Genomic DNA, 19,818 nt, shown 5'->3' with positions numbered 1-19,818 from the left:
CAGTGAAGTAAGTTCATTCATTAACAACGTCGAACAATTAAATCAAGAATGATTCAACGGAAAATACGAGAGCTGAAACGCTATAAATCGAGTTTCGATACCCGATGTGAGCAGAACACAGACAGCCCATCGTGCACTTAACAACAGAAAAACGAAACAAAACAAGCTGACTAGTACTTACAGATAAATCTTTCCATGAACAGAACGACGTTTATAACCGAGAAGATAAAGAAATAAAACAAGTGTTGTCGGTTCTCCTCCAGGTACGTGACGACATGATTCCATTTCTGTTGTAGACAGTTCGGGGGTTCTTCTGGCGGCTGGTTGATCTGGAAACTCGTCATTCTGACGATAATTAAACCAGTAAATTAACTGTAATTATGTTATAGGCTTAGAAAAGCAGGATACATAATTAGTTCTATCTGGTTGGGAAGATAAAAAGTAATTTATCTGATACAACAGAGAATAATCGATAGCTTTAGTTCGTCAGTCAAACACTAGGCACAGTATTAATAAGCAACGACTCCATTTTAATAAATCGAATTCATGAAATAAATGATTTTATAATAAATATAATATACTGCACCTGGCGACGTTCGTGGATGTATCCAAGAAATTCTGTTTGGCTCCTGTTTTGGAAGAGAACCAAAAAATAGTGTCTCAGTATATCTGCTGGTTTTATAGTTAAATAAGTAGTTAATCGAGAGTTTAAAAGTATTGGATGTCTATATTTATATTCAGGGTGTACTTGTAAAATTGAACACATCGCCTTTGTTGTGGAAATTAAACTCTTAAAATCGATTGCAGTTGTGACACATTTGTCGTCTGATAGTTTTAGAGATTGTGACACTTGAAAACACCCTTCTAACATTTTTCAGTACTTGTTAAGAATGAAGTAACCCATACCCATGGGGCACTTAAGGACGAACCGCAGTGATAAATCATGGATTAGAATAGAGGACTCAAATTCCCGTGTAAGATAGATACTTTATAACATTCCTTTAGGGTTAATGGTTTAAAGTGAGCGTTAAAAAGTTTAATATACTACTGAATATATTGCTAGAGACTTCTACCGCTTTTTGATATAAAAATGAATAAAGACATCCTTATCTAAGACATGGAAGCACAAACAGCAGTGCTCTGCGGGCAACGTCTTCCAGCAGAAGCGTAGAAGTTGACAGTTAAAGTTTCTAATCTGTCCGATAGAAAATGGTGTAATAGTGTTTACCGCCAAGTCCCACCAGCCTCATTGGTGATTAAAATCGAATATTTTCTCTAGAAAAGGTTCCACGTGAATTACAACTTTGAAAACATGCGAACAACAACAAAATTCGGAAGACAGTTTCTTGTTCTTGTGCTAGATGGCAGCACTATGTGCATTTTTAAACGTTACGAAGTACAATAATGAAAAGTTGAAAATTTAAATTTTGAAATTAAAAACAAATAAACAAATGAACGACGAACCAGCACCAAACAAAAAGTTGCCTATCAAACGAATTAACTGAAAATCAGAACATAAGGTACGAGACAGAGAACATGCAAACTAACAAAAGTAGTTTGTAAAAATAGTTTAGCCTCGCGTTAGGTACTAGAATTTAAATTTATATTAATTTTCTTATTTGGTTACCTTTACAGTCCAGCCCAATAGCAATGAAGTCCCCCTTGTATTCCCGCATCATGACCTTGAAGTCGTCATAGTTTAGTTCTTCCTTGTCTTCCAGGCCCGCTGCAGCGAACATACCACTAATCAGGTCCATCACCTGCTGCTCTCTCAACGAATTGGTTTTCGCAATGTCCACCAGGGAGCGCAGCATTTTTGTCAGCTCTCTTTTATCGATGACGCCATTCCCATCATTGTCGCACATATCAAAGATGATTCGGAGTTTGTCTTCAGTTTTACCTGCATAAATATCATCCGATCTGTATTTGAATGTCACACACACACACACAGTCTGCTTTGGGTCTGACATTTAAATATCTTTTTATCAGAACAATTTTTTGCAAATTTCAGGACGTAATGAAATACACTAGTGTTTTGTTTTTTAACACACACGACAACAGTTCGCACATTGCAAAAATCTCTATAATAGTTACACATATATTTTTCTCTACAACTGTTTTCTCGTCACCGCTGAACACTAGTTTTTGTTTACACTACCTCCAACTAATCTGTGCTGACTTTTCATTTCTTTCAAACTGCCAATCACCGAACAGCACAGACTTCTAGAACTGTATTACTTGTATCCCTTATGCAATCTTTAAGCTCAGCACATGCAGAACAAAGGGTTTTTATAATCGTTAGGCTGATGTGTTGCTACGTACTGAAAGCCCAGTTGTGTTAGTTGTAAAAAACAAAAAGGTTAACCTAACGTTTTTCTGTCATTGTCAACGCCCCACAACACCGTTATGAAACGGATGAAAACCAGTTTAGACAAACAATAATTTCATCAGCTTCTTACTGCAGTGAGAAAAAAGTCCAGTATGTCCAAATTCTGTTCACGTCAACTGTATTAATATCATCAGAAGAACTGTGGGTCTGATGCAAAGTTCACTGACCGTAAACTAACCTGTGCTTTTCACTGAATAGTATCCAGTGAGTAACTGCCTCTTTACCAGTTCTTGACAAAACCAACTGACGTGGTCGAATCAAACTTCAACTGCTTTTGTTCAAAAACCTATTTAATCGTGTGTTGGTTATCATTCCTCGTTTCAAAATAAACAAACATTCTAAAAGGCGGTTCATAAACGTCTCATGAAATTATTATTCTTATTACCGTTTACAAGTAAATGTATTTAATAACTTAGTTTGGGGTTTAAATATCAATAAACTTTACATGACTTTAAGTACGAGTTTACAAAACATACGTGGACCGTGCTTGCTTTATCAGGACCACCTCTATTACTAACAAAACGATATTAACTTGAACAGTCATACAGTGGTTTGGTTGAAATGTTGCGCAAAGCTACACGAGGGTTATCTACGCTAGCAGTCCCTAAGTTAGTGGTGCAAGACTAGAGGGAAGGCAGCTAGTCTATCACCGCCAACTCTTGGGCTACTCTTTTATCAAAGAATAGTGGGATTCACAGAAACGTCATAACGCCCCCACGGCTGAAAGGGCAAGCATATTTGTGTGATGGGGATTCGAACCCGCGACCCTCGGATTACGAGTCAAGTTTTTTTTTTCTCTTTATTCATCCCACCTCAAAGAGGGTATAAACAGAAATATAAATATAAACAGAAATACATGAAATAAAACACTAGTTAAGTAATTAGCATATGGAGAGAAAACATTGCAAGATACCACCTTGTTAAAAAATTACATCAACAGGTATAAAATGAATTAGAAAATATAAAAGAAGAATTGGTTAGCGGTAAGTATCTAAATCAAATTACACGAAAAACATTAATAAAACAAAAGAAAACAATGGAACACTTGTGATAAAAAAGAAAACTTGTAGAAAAGAATACACTTCATCTTAACAAAGCACCTAACAGGTATCTTTGTTACTACCATTATAGTGATACAGTAAATGAAACACTAGTTAAGTAATTAGCATATGGAAAAAAAAAAAAAGAAAAAACATTGCAAGATACCTTGCTAAAAAATTACAACAACAGGTGTAAAATGTGTTAAAAAATATAAAAGAAGTGATAATTAGCTATAAGTTTTAAATCAAAATACACCAAAAACCTTAATAGAACAAAGAAAAGAATGGAACACTGTGATAATAAAAGAAAACTCAATTGTAGAAAAGAACACATTTTATCTTAAAGCACATAACAGGTATCAAGTGTCATAACCACCTGGCCATGCCTGACCATTACACAGTGGGCCTGTTACACTACACACCTTCTACCTCACCGAGTTTAAAACATCTTTTAAAAACAAACTGAATGTCTTACCTCTAGAAAATAAGACGACAGTATCGAGGAATTCCTGGAAACTTATTCTTCCATCTTTGTCCTTATCGACACAGTTAAACATCTGTTTAACAAACAGCGAGTCCGGTTTCATACCAAGAGCTTCAGCAAACTCCTTCTTGGACAGTGACGTCCTCATCACCATGATGACGTCATTGCTGACGTCTTCTAACTTCCTTTTCTCACCAGGTTTTAAACCAAAGGTCTAATTATTAAACACAACAATCTGTGAAACTGGGACTAGGAACTGCGAGTTTTCTAGTTACGAAACAAATCAACTGATAAACTCTATACAGACAATATTGATCTAATTAATGTTAGGATATCCTTATGAACAACAAAACAGGGTTTGTTAGCCTTTTAAAAAAATGTGCTGTTTCACTCACTGTCTAGAAGTTTACTATTCTAAGCTAATCATTACGCCAATACAGCACCGTAAACAATATATCACATTACAAAAGACTGATATACTCCTCCAATATCTTTCAAGTACCTACCAGGGCGTAAGCCTCGCGAAAAAAGTGTTCCAGACGTTTCTGCCGTTTCTCTTTCGTTTCAGCATTAGCTAACATCACGTCTCTGGTGGACTGGATGATTTCCAGAGTTTTCTTGCGACTTAACAAAAAGTTTTCCAGTTTGCTAAGAAACTTCTGTCTCAGCTGTTTATTCTCAAACTGTATCACCTAACATTAAAATAAACACTCATGAAAATCTACAAATGTCCCCACTTTTATAATATACAAGTGTCTCAAACATTTTATGCAATATTTACTATCTAGTGGTGCTACTTTGAAAAGACTTCTGGATGTATGGGAACATAAACACACACACACTGTAAAAAGTAAGCTTAATTCACCAGTAAGTTTTCTCTGCACTCGATGATGGCAGACTAAACTGGTGCTAAGCCTACTTTGTATTAAAGTGGTGTTATATTTGGTTTAAGTTAGAAATACGCATTTCAGGAGAGTATAAATTTTTTTGTTTTTCTATGTGTTCATTTTTCTAATTTAAAAATAGATAGATTTTATTGTCCTATTAGAGGTGTTTGTTTTTTTTTTTCTTTTGGAAGTAAAATCTCTTGTTACTATGTGTCAAACAAAATAACATACCAAATCGTGGTCCCTTGGTGAACGTACTAATACCATGGGTTTCTTCTTTGTGTCTTGGGTAACTTTCACAACCAGAGAGTTGACCCATTTAAAGTCTACTTTCCTTAACGTTTCGCCCTTCCGGTTGAGAGTGTAAATAGCTTCATCGGGTCCTATCTTTACTTTAGAACATCGCTTGTGGTTCTGATGAAGCCATTCTTTGACATCTATACGAGAAGAAACAAATTTATATAATAAGGATGAGCGCCTTCAATTCTACACACCACATCAAGACAAAGATGTATCACCAGGAGACACACCACATCCAAACCTTTGATGAAAAGTAACTATAATACTACATAGAACATTTATGTTTTGTATCACCAGGAGACACATCACATCCAAACCTTTGATGAAAAGTAACTATAATACTACATAGAACATGTCTGTTTTGTGTCACCAGGAGACACATCACATCAAACCTTTGATGAAAAGTAACTATAATACTACATAGAACATGTCTGTTTTGTGTCACCAGGAGACACATCACATCCAAACCTTTGATGAAAAGTAACTATAATACTACATAGAACATGTCTGTTTTGTGTCACCAGGAGACACATCACATCCAAACCTTTGATGAAAAGTAACTATAATACTACATAGAACATGTCTGTTTTGTGTCACCAGGAGACACATCACATCAAACCTTTGATGAAAAGTTACTATAATACTACATAGAACATGTCTGTTTTGTATCACCAGGAGACACATCACATCAAACCTTTGATGAAAAGTAACTATAATACTACATAGAACATGTCTGTTTTGTATCACCAGGAGACACATCACATCAAACCTTTGATGAAAAGTAACTATAATACTACATAGAACATGTCTGTTTTGTGTCACCAGGAGACACATCACATCAAACCTTTGATGAAAAGTAACTATAATACTACATAGAACATGTCTGTTTTGTGTCACCAGGAGACACATCACATCCAAACCTTTGATGAAAAGTAACTGTAATACTACATAGAACATTTCTGTTTTGTGTCACCAGGAGACACATCACATCCAAACCTTTGATGAAAAGTAACTATAATACTACATAGAACATGTCTGTTTTGTGTCACCAGGAGACACATCACATCCAAACCTTTGATGAAAAGTAACTATAATACTACATAGAACATTTCTGTTTTGTGTCACCAGGAGACACACCACATCCAAACCTTTGATGAAAAGTAACTGTAATACTACATAGAACATTTCTGTTTTATGGCCGAGTTTTTCTTTCATTTTCATGTTCTAAGTGAAGTATACAATGTAACAATAATTTATAATAATAATAAACAAAATGTCCTTCTTGAGACAAGGAACTATGTAAAATTTGTTCTCAATAATAAAAAGACACAGAAGTACAATAATTCTGTTACATATACAGGTAAGGAGTACACGATGCTTCAAAAATACTAGAGGATTTTAACAACATACACAGTACACGGAGAAATACACTTTAAAACACTGGTTACTTTGAAATATACAATGTATGTTGTATTTACTGTTAAGCCTTAAGTCTATAAAAAATCCCATAGACTTACACAGTTTGTCTCCGCTCCTGCTGGTTTCTGTGGCCATCTTAGAACGGATCCTCCTCCTTGTCCTGTTCTGTAGTTTAACAACACCGTATCCTAATCCCACACAAACTAAAAAATAAATAAATACCACATGAAACACACGTATAAGAGTTAGTGACTTGTGTTTCTAAGTGTTTCATTCACAATTTACTTTGCTTTCTAAATTATTTACTAAACTTAATATTGTATTGTTTCAGTCGAGTTTACCAGTGATAGATGAAGAGGTACGAATAACGAAGGTGTAAAAGTCAGACACTTTAAACACTTTACGTTATACATCAACTTAAACCATAGTTTTACTGAGTGGCGTTACTTTTATATTCTTGCTGAACCAATTCAGGCATTTCATATTAGATAATGGTTACACGATTGTCTGGTTATTTCGGCTCTTAAACCTAGATGGTAAGAGTTTCAATACAATTACGTACCTACACGAGGCTTATCATGGAGAATAATTACTCAAGACTGGTAATTGGTTATGGGGAAGGGGAAGTCGCGATTTGGTACACAGAAGCAGTCGATGGTTTATAAAGAAGAGTTACGACTCGTTATACAGAAAATACCTTAAATGTGTGTTCACTTCCGTATTTGTTACATATTTTTAAATTTACACAGTCTAACTAAAGTAGCTGTGAACTTGAGACTTCATGGTTGCATACCGTTCTCGTGAAACGCGTTATAAACTTTGAGGTCAGGGATAGACCAGAAAGTCCACGCTCGTCACAGAACAAGATGGAAAACTTCCACGCTAGTCACAGAACAAGATGGAGGACTTCCACGCTAGTAACAGAGTGAGCAAGACGTGCCGATATCTCTGCCATTATACTGTTCAAGACGCAAGGATCAGCTACGTCAGTTATACTGCCGGTATCGCCGGTAATTGTCGACGGTTTACCTTCACACCTCACGCCGCTATAAGGCGCCACGTTCATCGTCCAAGCCAAGCCAGGGGCAACCATCGAACTTTCCAGAACCCGAATTCTCATCCAGTCCGCTACTCCTGCTGATCAAGTTTATCTATGCCAACCATGGAACACTGAAATTAAAGTAAGTTGTTCACCAACTAAAAGTCCTGTCAGCCTTTTCTCGACCCAACCATACAACAAGAAGAAATCAAACAAGCCATAGAATCTTAAATCCAGACCAAGCTACATGCCGTACATCGAATTTTCTCCAGACACACCAACCTACCTACGTACTTCATGAAGATAGTGACAATATCGAAGTACAGTGCTGGCTATATTTTGCGTCACGGGTGTTACTATCACATATTTCACTTTATAGTCGAACGCCCACATCGTCGACCCTTTAACTCGTGGTCAAACAAAGTGCCCAGACGACATGGACAATCAACGGACAACTTTCAACGGAAAACTACACAAAAACAGCCAGTCCACAACACGTTAAGACTTAACAGTCCAAGGAAGATGATATTTCCTGCCAGACATCAGTTCCAGTTTCACGGAATACAACCACCAGCCAGACTCGGACCATTCACATGAAAACTATCGACGCGTCAGTTCAAACAGAGAAACAGACCACAATCACTTAGAATACACAAACAAAAATTACAAGAAACAAAGCACCCCAGACTGATGAATTCACCAGTCGATTCACCACAATGCTCACGTTTTCCTCCATCAGGTGTGAACGCAAGTTCAACCTGAAGTTCATACCTGTTCTACTAGACCGCAGCTAGCAGTTTTCCTAGTTACCAGTCAACCAACATGTATACTATTGCTACAATCCAATAGTTTTATTTTTCATTCAATATCCATTAATAACCATGATTTTCTTCCCAGCTGCTTCCGGGCACGGTCTGGGTAGATGTTTCGGCGCCCAGGCCATGAAGTGGGTTTTGTCGGTGTACTCTTCAGACTTCTCTCTTTCTAAACTAAACCCCTGCCAAGTTCGTTTGCGTTTATACACCAGAATGGAGTTGATCATATCCCCCTATTTGGTTAGTTACAAGTAGCCGAGTGCGGTGGCGCTGTTTAGTAGCCGCCTTTCCACTAGTCAGATACAAACTCTCTTTTTTTTTTTTTTTTTACACACACATACACAGTTAAGCTACAGCTTAAAACACAAGTCTGACGTCAGTAGCGTACTGGTTCCAGTGATGTCGCCAAGGCAACAAAGAACAAGTTACCAAAAGATACATTTTTAGTCAGTTTATCATTGGGTAAGAGAAAAAAAAATTGCGCTTAACCAATAATATCGTACTTTAGACAGTTATTTTACAGACGATTCAGAAATAAAAGTCAGAATTAATTTCAGATGTTTTAGAAAGTTCAACTATTTTTGATGTTTTATTCTTTGTCCTTATAAGCAGTGCCAACAATATCCAATTTTTTTAATGTCCACATTAACTGTTGTACTGACATCGAATATACTGTAGTTTCACAATAACAACAATAGACCAATAAAAGAACATTTGGAAATTGTTATTCTGCCCCCTAGCATGAATTCTTCACCGTGATTGACCAACAGCGCATCACCTGCTACGAAATATTTAAACTTGATTGTTGCCTAGTTATGAAGAAGTTTGCTGTTTATGCATGACGTTGCAGGAGAACCTTGAAAACAACATTTTTTCGAAGTGTAGTGAACATACACCAACTGATTTAGGCCTAATTACAAACAATATGCTAAAACCCGTAAAATGAATGTGTGTTATGGCGTAATATTTCATTTATTCACATTAGAAAGGGACAATGAAAGGACCTGTAAAACGTATCGAGGAATACCGTACTGTACGAAGGTGACTCCGTATTCTAACCAATCGTCATGGTAAAGTTACAGTTGTACACTTGGAGAGTTTATTGTAATTTGTAAACAAATGAAGTTTCAATTCTTTTTCCAATCTCATACTCAGTGACAAATTTATTGAATTATCGTAGTTCAATCTTTGAATAAGAATTTTGTTTTCATGTATATTACGATAATTATCTAGAAACTTCTACGTTTTTCGTACCCATACTACTAGCTAGTGACCTTTAGCCTTGAGAAACAGAACCCGGCCACTCACTACATCGGGCACCAAATCTATTGTCCTTATAACTATTCAGTATTTGTATAATGTTCCACAATATTATAAAATAAATAGGGTTTTTATTTAAAAAATATTGGCAGCTTTCAAATAACATACCTCAGTTTTAAACTCGCTATACATTTTCAGGTTTTGCATTTTAAAAAGAACAGAAAACAGCCCTGCTTATACTCACTTATGGGGATAAAAGCCAGCGTAAGACAAGAATAGATGTATGCAACTTCGTTGCCATGGAAATAATCATATCCTTCAAGAATTATGCAAGGTTCTAAAACTGTATTGTTTAGTTGCATTGGTTGTGGACAAGGGTCTCCTAAGGCAAGAAGAGAAAAAAAAATTACAAATCTAAGTAAATAAAATTTCAATTATTTTTAAAACACTTAGATATTCTAACGTGATTAGCTTTATTAGAAATGGAAATTGTTCGTATTTAAGATTTATTAATTATTAAGTGGAAGAGAACTCAACAGAAAATTCACAATTGGGATAAAACTAGCAGTTGCAACTTCACTAAAAAAAAATTACTAGAGTGTCTAATGCTACTTTTTCTCGCAATAAGAAACTTACATTTGTATTGTCAAGTAACATTACAACAGCTCGGCAAATAAATATTGCTAAACCAGTGTACATTACTAACATAGTATTCTTACTGTAATGGACGTAGCGTGTGTGACAGAAATAAACAATGTTGCGCCATCTATCGAATTGAATCACAGACAAAAAAATCAAAAAATATTCACACTTTGGGTACTTAACACTCCTACGAAAAGTGGGGCCTAATAGGCCCCAGAGCAACTTGAAAGGTTATTAATATTAGGCTAATAATTTTGTATTTAAATGAAATTTAAATGATATTTAATGAAATGAAATCAAATGAAATGGCAATTTCATTTAAATACAAATTTATTAGACTAATATTAATAACCTTTCAAGTTGCTCTGGAGCCTATTAGGCCCCACTTTTCGTAGGAGTGTTAAATTTCAGGCAACTATAAAAATAGCTATAGTATGTGTAACAACCATGTGTTCAATGTTACTTGGATATTTCTAAATAACAGCTGTTGTACAATAAACACAAGAACAAAACCTAGAAGCTCAAAACTACAACGAAAATAACACATTAACCATCAGTGTTAAGTTAACTTCGTTCAGACACATAGAACGATACGTCTGTTACTGTATTAAGAAAGATCAAACTTCTGGACTTAGATTTAATATTATTGAACCGTAAGATATTTAAGTGAGGAAGCAGATTCTACTAATAACAGGTAGGTAAACAACGATTTATAAGCAGAAAAAAGTTTTATTGATGGTGTAACATACTACAATGTTTCTACATAACATTGTTATGTCTTCAGGTATGGTCAGTACTAAGGTTTGTATATTAGTTGTTTGCCTACCATTATTAACAGTAAGATGTTTATTAGAAAACTGCCGATGACTAAGCATTGCGGTCACTTAAAAAACAAAAATGGTAATAAACCTGATTTCCAAAAGAAAACGTTTTCTTGGATTTCTCCAGGTTGGATTTCAGTCGCAGCTATGATAATATCGTATAGATGGATCTTCCGGATCTTTTCGATTTCTTGAGCTGTGAAGATCCTGTTGTTGGGATCCATACAAACCAAAACTTAACAAGTCTGTATTAAAAGTAACTTATAAAAACGACATTTTATTTGATAATTTTGATATTAAATTTTCATTCAAAATCTCTAAATTTCGTCTGCTTATGCAGCTCTACCCACATTATAAATAAGTACGCAATAATATGTTAACTACATTACATTTGCCATATCTATTGCCGATGAGACCTTTTGCACATTGCTGGGGCTCGCTGAGCCAACTGGGAAGCAACAGATGTCATAGTGTCTCGACAACTACTACATTGTGTACATTGGTTTAAACAACTGTTTTAGTGTAAACTAGGTTAAGTTGATCACCTGTAATTGTGATTAAAGTTATTATAGATCATAACAGAGCTCGAGATTCCCACTAAATACAAAATTAATTATTTACTTTAAGAACGAACCGTTTATTATAAATATTTATTTCTTTAACTCCAATTAACTCTTACACGTGATTAAGTAAAACCAATGAACCATTAAGCAGGTCGTTTTGATCCCAGGATGGACCAAGTGATCATTTCAATGTTTGATTTTTAAACATCATGCAAAACTAGACGAGAGCTATCTGCGCTAGCCGTCCCTAATTTAACAGTATAAGACTAGAGGGAAGGCACCTAGTCATCACCACCCACCGCCAATTCTTGGGCTAGTGGGATTGATTACCGTCGCATTATAATACCCCCACGACTGAAAAGTCAGATGGGGGATTCGAACCTGCTACCCTCAGACTACAAGTCGAGCGCCCTAACCTCCAAGTGATCATATTATACATTAATAATGAGAATTTATTAGCGAAGATAAAAATGAATGTAATACGACAACCATGTCATCTGCTTTATTCTGTGACGAAAAGGGTTTTCATTCAATATCAAGTATCTTCAGGCCGATAAGAGCTGGCAGACATGTCAAAAAGATCGAGACACTATTTACGCCATTACTTGCACGACCATAGTCCGTTATGAACAAAATTTACTTACCCATTTCCATCATATTCAAACCAAAAACGATCGGCGTCTCGCAGTCTCTCAAACTGATGTCTGATAATCTCACGAAAAAGGCGTCCGGGTCTTCCATCCTCAGTCTCGAGCATGCCCCCCACATACAGGTCAATATTGTTGACACTGCCATACAAACTTGCCAGTCTGTCAAACAACTATATAGCAAGTACGGGACATTAGAATTGGTGTTTGGCGTTGGTCAATTACAGACAGAAAAGCATTATCAAAACACCTATAAAATATATGTTAATATCTTAAAAAACACTGTTGTATAACCTAAATGGTATTTAAAAAATAGCAGATGTTTTAATGTATTGTTTAGAGTACCGGTGTAACGATTTCAAACTACTCCCTGTAAATGTTACCCCCCGGTAATTTGAATTCGTTTTCATATTACCGGGGGGTAGAACAAAATCGATTTCATCTTACCCCCCTTGATTTCAAAATACCCTCCTTCCCAATAGACTCGTTTTAACGGTTTGTTAAGATGCTAGACGTTTTTATCGCACTCAGTGTGTGCAAATGAAATTAACACATTAATAATAATGTAAAAATTCGAATATTTATCATGTTCTATATCTCATGCTATCAAATCACATTTTTATTTCAGTGCGCATAAAGAAATATAAAAAATTAATATGTATAAATTACAATATATTGAATGAAGACAGCATGTAGACCTTGTGGTCTGGCGAGGACGAGCCCTTAAAATACCTTCTATCTTATATAAATCATCAATTTTAATAAAAGAAATAATAGGCCTTTTGCCTATTATCATGTACTTAAATACGTACTCGACACGCACTAAATATATTAAAAGCAATCATTATGTTTGTCATTTTGGCGTTAGAAGAGGGGATAATTTAAAATCGATTTCATGTTACTCCCCCGGTACTCTCAGAAAGATTTCATATTACCGGGGGGTAACTTGAAAACGGGGGTAATTTGAAATCGTTACACTGGGAATGTTTTACGTTGACCTTGTTAAATAAAATCATTATTTGAATACTATTCGATTTTATCATCAGAACGGCACAGATAGCTGTCCTATCGTGCGACTTTGTTGTACAAACCAAACAAGTGAGATCGTGTTTTGGTGTAGTACGTCCATCTCCCGTAACGTCATCTAACTTGAACACGTCACGAACATCGCGAGTCGGCCCCATATGCATTGTTTATCACATACTACGTAATAAATAAATAAGCATGGTAGAAAAAGATGCAATCATGAAGAATAATGATTATAAGCTTACACTATTAAATAAAAGAGAGCTAGCAAGGTTTAGTTTAGTATATCTTCAAGATTGGACTTGAACGAGACGAGGGTTAACGTGAATGCAACCTTGACACTGCACTGATGGTAATGTTAACATCATGCTTACCATTGTATTTTAACCCTAGAAGCTTGATAAATCAATCACTGTGTGTGGTATGATATCTCAGGAACAATGAGACTAGAGTTTATGTGTACTGTATCTGGTGGTAACTTCAAGAAGTGAACCACTTGATGGCGTGTATACATTAGATACACTCTGTGAATGCAGTACTTTAGCTTGCCTGATGGAAGGTGCTATATGCCTTGTATTCGTCGAGATGGTCTAGGTTTCGGGTTATATTAAGAAAGAAAATTGAGTGGTACTTCCAGCAAGAGAGATAAAACAGAATAATAGAAAAAGAATGGCCTAAAAAGCGGGAAACCTTGCTCGCCCATAAAACAGCATTTCGATAAAATCAATTTGGAACTCAAACGCTACTATATAACATGCTAACCCTAATTACCTCGGGTTGTTTACTATAGATCTTCTTGTTGATATCAGTCCAGTTTGATATCATAGGGAGGTGGTAACACTTGCGTACGGTATTATAGTCTGGGAGGCCACTGTCTCGACCCCTCATGATATTCAACGCCCCCAGATCCCTGCGGGTGAATTCCATCGGACCGAAAAGTTTATCTGTAAAGATATGCAAGGACAGCTTCAAGGTTACGAGATGATTGTAGATGTTACTATAAACAATCTGCCGTTATAATAAATAACCAATATCTAACTAAATCAATAATTGGAGGAAACTGGCGAGATTTAGCAAGTTAAATATGAAAAAGTTGATTAGATTGGTCAACAGAGAAAGATCCAGAGTTCACCACAGCTGTTCTCTATGTACACCTGAAGTGCAGGTTTATAAATAAGGCGTTATCTTTGTTGTATTCTATAAAGTACGTACTTATATCCATCTCAATATATCTAGACAGCTTACTTGTTTACCTTCACACATTTTTATAATTAAATTCGAGCTACAGTTAAGCGTAAAGTCTGAAATGAGATTTGGATGCTACCAAATCAACTGAATTTAGTAAAGTACATATTGACTATTGTAGCCAGTAATGCTAAGACATGTTAATTTTACTGTATATATAATTTGTACGTGACTGTAATGATGTTACATTACAGTATTACGATGTATTACATACGGTGGACTAAAAAAACAAAACAAGAACAAACAATATTCGAACGATTTTCTTCAGAAGAAAAAAAAAAAACATAAACTGTAGAGTAATAACTATGAAAAACATGTACACATCACGTGCGCAAGAAATGTTAACGAGATAGCCGTGAGAGTTGACCAATCCTGAGTAAAGAAAGGTGTATTATTAAGAAATCGAAAATGTCCGAGTGTGTGGTTTGCTCAAGGTAAACAAACTACTGGATAGCATGATAAAGGTAAGAAGGATTACAAAACTTGTAGAAAATAAATCTATAAAAGTATATAAAATAACAAAATATATCTTGGTTTCAGAGACCACACCTCAAAAATATAAAACAAAAAGGCTAGAACTGGGATGGCAGTAGATTGAATTGTAACGGTAATCATTTACAGTTCTTAGGTCTAAAAATTGTCTATTTCACTATTAATTGTCGTCACCTCTAAATTAAACACTTGCGTCATTGTGCGAAAACACTGATGTCATTTGACAAGCTGTTGATATTTCATACATTTTAATAAATACAGAACGTTTGAATGTCATCTATAAAACTATGAAAAGTACTGAACCAGACGAAAATTGTGTAGATCATTCACATTCCATGAAAGTAATTTTTGTCGGGGGCCTATTGTTATAAATACCACACTTTAAAGACGTATTAATTAATACCACCTTTAACAGATATTGAACGAGTGTAAATCAATGTTTAGTTTTCTGTTTCAAATGTAAGTAACCACCAACATACCGTTGCTCAGTATAAACATAAACTAAAAAAAAAAAAAAAAACATTTTATACAATGTTTTCACTTTTACTGTTAAGCTGTTTAAAAATTATCGAATCAGAGTTTTGTAGTTTAAAATTTTTTTTTATGTAACTAATCTACTTGTGGAAACTTTAATACACAAAATAAAACTAGTTGGATATGAATATTTCCAACTACGTATTGAAAAAGAGGATCTTATACCGATTCGAACGCTTGATTTTCCTTAGGGAAAATTCTAACAATATTCACCTCGTGGAATAAGTCTAATATTTCTAGTTGGAAGACTTGTGTTTCACAAGTTGATCTCGCCAGTGGCGTTATCTTTAGTTCTTAAGCATGGAACTAAATGTTTACTTAGCGGCAGATGAAAACTGTATTAAAATCGTTGGGATACTTAAGTTTTCTTGTAAAAAATATTACTAATGTTAATATATTTACTGTACACTAGGGTCCGCTGGATTAAAACATCTAACTCTTACCTCGTATATCCGAACACAAAACTGGGTCTTCACGTTCACTAATCTGAGACGCTAGGCCTAACAAGATCTCTTCTACACCAGCTTCTGGTAGGATCTCCTATTCAACAAAACACCATCTTTAACACATATAGCTGATATTGGAACTGACAGCTTGACCACATAGAAACTTGAGTTTAAATATTTATCTGCATTGGATCTCCTCCTTACGAAAAAAAAGGACAAGTTTAGTAACACTTAATTGAAAGATGCGTAAAGTAGTAGAATTAGACATCCCCCCCCAGGATGATATCTAAATAAATTAAGCCAATTTTATTAATTTATTAACCAATAAGAAACAGGAGAACAACTTACGTCAGATTCCCACCAACTGGAGCATAGGCGAATTGCAGGATAGCCATTCTGGTTCTTCTTGAAATTACATTGACCGTCTCTGAAAAATAAGTTAACATGAAGATTAGGCTTAGAGATAAAATGTAAACCGAAGATAATATTTTACGTGCAATTGTGTTTGATATGGTTGTTTCGTTCGAGCCTTAGTTCGATCTCTGAAAATGAGTTTTGTTCCGCGACACATCTTTTTTTTTTTTTTTTTGTAGAAATGTTTACTTTTCACTAGTCTGTTTTACAGAACTTGAGAAATGTCTGTTCCTCTAATAATCACCTTAAATTAGAGGTCGCACGACGGCATGTTTGTTTTAGAGCGAAGCCACGTTGGGCTACAACGTAATTTTTCTCAAGATGTTTAAAGAAATGGGTGTAGGGAAATATACAAAGTAAAACAATTAATAACTCTTAACATTCACTGTGTGACTTACTGGTGTGGTTTTTAGATTTCTGGTCAAGATTAATTAATGTAATGGAACTAGACACTGAACGCTGTATTACGTAAGAGCACATGTCTGTGTGCGTAACTAATACCACTATCAAAAGCAAATTCACTTTATAGTTCATGTTGTTTTTTTACAACTAACTTATCTTTTGCAATAATATTCATTTGTTGTATTGATTCCTTTAAATTATTTGGTAAAAATATTCGAAGACCGGCCTACGTAACAATAAAGTTTATTTCTTCCTTAGCGTTTCTACAAGTTTGAAGACCTGTAACTTGTAATCCTAAGTTTACGTCGAGGCGTAAATACCTTGCTAATGGTACCAGGGATAACGTTAAAATGATCGACCAAATAACTTGAACGTACGGAATACACTCGCATTTCACTAACCTGACTGAGTCAATATTCATTCTCTACTCTTAAACCAACTATGATCTCGTATTTACGTCTGCAGACAAGTAAGTTTCTAGGTACTTCATAAAGTACTTAGATCATTAATATTTCAAAATATTCATGGATTTTGTTTGATCATAGCTAACATCCAAATCAAAGTTAGAAGTATAGCTTACAGGGCTAAGTTAATATAATCAAATCTTGCTTACTGCCATAAACGATGCACGCACACACACAAAACAAAACTATAACCCGCGCCAAACTTTTCCAGCACAAACACGTACCAAACATAACCTTACCCGTATTTTCCTTGGTTGACGAAAAGTAAAATATTTCACGGTACATAAATTATCTTTCCTTCTTCCCTTCAGTTTATCAGACACAACATCACATATAATACATTGGCTCCTAAGCCTATTTTGCCGATACTTTCCAAGATCCCACTAGTCATTTAACAATTACTTTATTTTAGGAAGAGTATATATAGCCGTTGTGTCTCACCAATAAGTGGCCCTTTAAAAGGAAAATAGAGCTTGACTCGCCGGTGGGTCGTGTGGGACCCAACGTGTTAACACAGATTCTGAACCTAATTTACTGTTAGATTCTCCATAGGTTCAGCCAATTAAATATGAAATGATACAAACAACAACTACTTGAAAAGCACTAATAGCAGTCATTCCATAAACGATAAACATACCTACGGTAAATACCGGGTGGTATCATGGTGTGGCCAAAACGAAAGGCTGCAGACTGGAATACATGACTAATTCCTGGATGTATATCAGGCTTATAACCTGAATTAAAAACAAGTACACTTCGTTATCAGAGATAACATTTCACTCGTAATCACCTTGTATTTTAGATAAAATGTAATAAATGATTTTATAAGTATTTCTGTGGTGTGTAAAATATTCAAATCTTACATAGAAGTATATAACTTAAACAACAAGCCAAAACGAAAATGAATTAAACAAAAAACGCTGCATTAGTTGAAAACATCCCAGAGTATTACATGCTATAATAATGTGAGATTATAAAATGTACCCTAGGTTCTGGAGATTACTGCGCAAGTAGGACCCACCTTACGGTGGGGATACATCGTATGTCAGTCTTAACCTCCATTTACCAGTCTCACATAAGAAATAAAAATCGCGATAGATATAGAAATTAGAAAAGCGAGATGTGGGTGCTGAAATCCACAACGTCCCACATCTATAATCAACCCTTCACTTTAATTGAAATAAAAATTGGTTGTTTGAATGATTTAGTGTTTTATGGCACAAAACAGCTAGGCTATCTGCGTCAAACGTCCGGTAAAAAGATAAAAGTAAGTGTAGTAAAATTCATAAAAGGAAATGAAGGTAAAACAAAACAGCATTGAAAAACATAAATAGCATAAAACCAATGTTGACATCTAGTCTACAATGTTAAGAGAGAAACTGGAGTAAAAGATGTAAAAGACTTTCCGTAGCATAATGGTAATTATCATAACCCGCCAGGAAGACTAACAGGTAAGTACAAGAAACATCGTCAGTCACCTGAAGTTGGCCTTTCCAGGTCTGGTTCGGGTTATGTGTCATTACAGCCATTATCATAGGGTAAAGTAATAAAAGTGTTAAAAAGACATGTAGCAAAATTGTAATAATAACTCGCCAGGACGACTAACGGATAGTTCAAACAGCAGCGTTAGTCACTTGAAGTTGGCCTTTCAAGTCCTGGTGTCGAGTTATTTAAAGTTACGGCCATTTTCTAATTTTAAATCGAACTAGAGAGACTGTGATTCTTAAAAGGGAACCACATTAAAAAAGGTGTAATGTATGAATTAAAAAACTTAATGGCCTTTAAAAAACTAAAAACTTTATCAAGGTGGACAGTGTCACCATCACCAATAACACTGTCTAACTTAAGGGACAAACCTTGGGACAGAACATGTTTAAAATGGTGCCGTCGCTGAGAGTCAGAACAACGACAAGAAAGTAAAATGTGGCTGATAGTGATTTGAGTGTTACACAGACTACACACTGGTGCATCAGTTCCAGAAAAAAGAAAACGATAAGTTAAAAAACTGTGACCATTGCGTAGTCAAGTCAGAGCAACTTCCTCCTTCCGATCCTTACTGAAGCAAGACGGCCAAAGTGCAATATAGGGTTTTATTTGGAAAAGCTTGTTTTCGCGTTGCTCACTCCAAATTGACTGCCAGCTGAAACGGAACCGAGCCTTGAATATAGGACCACAGTCCATGTATGGAATAAGCACAGTGGTGATAGTGCCAGAGCAGACAGATTTATCTATGGTATTCATGGGAATGAGCACCAACGTGGCCAGATATCCAGAAAAACTGGATAGAAGTATGTTAAAGAGAAATGGGCCAGTTGGTTTTGAATATCAGTGAGAACAGGGTGTAAACTAACGTGAAGCAATTCCAGGGCCAGTAGAGAACTAAACAAGTCAGTATAAATAGTGCAGTTGGAGTACTGCTTAGCTTCTATGTGATCCAGGGCAAGAGAAATGGCGTACAGTTCAGCAGTGAACACAGAAGCAGTAGAGGG

At 35.5% G+C, this 19,818-nt stretch overlaps 1 protein-coding gene across 1 annotated transcript in view; it reads right to left on the bottom strand.

Annotated features, from left to right (window-relative positions):
• The window catches only part of LOC143252453 (dual oxidase-like), an 84,690-nt gene that overhangs the window by 18,400 nt on the left and 46,472 nt on the right, over positions 1–19,818 (bottom strand). The window contains exons 8-21 of the mRNA XM_076504581.1: positions 17,967–18,063; positions 16,398–16,476; positions 16,047–16,143; positions 14,104–14,276; positions 12,304–12,479; positions 11,185–11,303; positions 9,878–10,015; positions 6,618–6,722; positions 5,032–5,237; positions 4,420–4,605; positions 3,905–4,127; positions 1,628–1,900; positions 587–629; positions 182–345 (exon numbers count right to left, since the gene is read on the bottom strand). Coding sequence (XP_076360696.1) covers positions 182–345; positions 587–629; positions 1,628–1,900; positions 3,905–4,127; positions 4,420–4,605; positions 5,032–5,237; positions 6,618–6,722; positions 9,878–10,015; positions 11,185–11,303; positions 12,304–12,479; positions 14,104–14,276; positions 16,047–16,143; positions 16,398–16,476; positions 17,967–18,063 — 2,079 coding nt within the window. The remainder of the gene's footprint in view (positions 1–181; positions 346–586; positions 630–1,627; positions 1,901–3,904; positions 4,128–4,419; positions 4,606–5,031; positions 5,238–6,617; positions 6,723–9,877; positions 10,016–11,184; positions 11,304–12,303; positions 12,480–14,103; positions 14,277–16,046; positions 16,144–16,397; positions 16,477–17,966; positions 18,064–19,818) is intronic.

Source organism: Tachypleus tridentatus, chromosome 6 (genome assembly GCF_004210375.1).
Source record: "Tachypleus tridentatus isolate NWPU-2018 chromosome 6, ASM421037v1, whole genome shotgun sequence".
Lineage (NCBI taxonomy): Eukaryota > Metazoa > Arthropoda > Merostomata > Xiphosura > Limulidae > Tachypleus > Tachypleus tridentatus.
The sequence above is the reverse complement of the archived record's forward strand: the minus strand, read 5'-3'. Positions and strand labels throughout refer to the sequence as shown.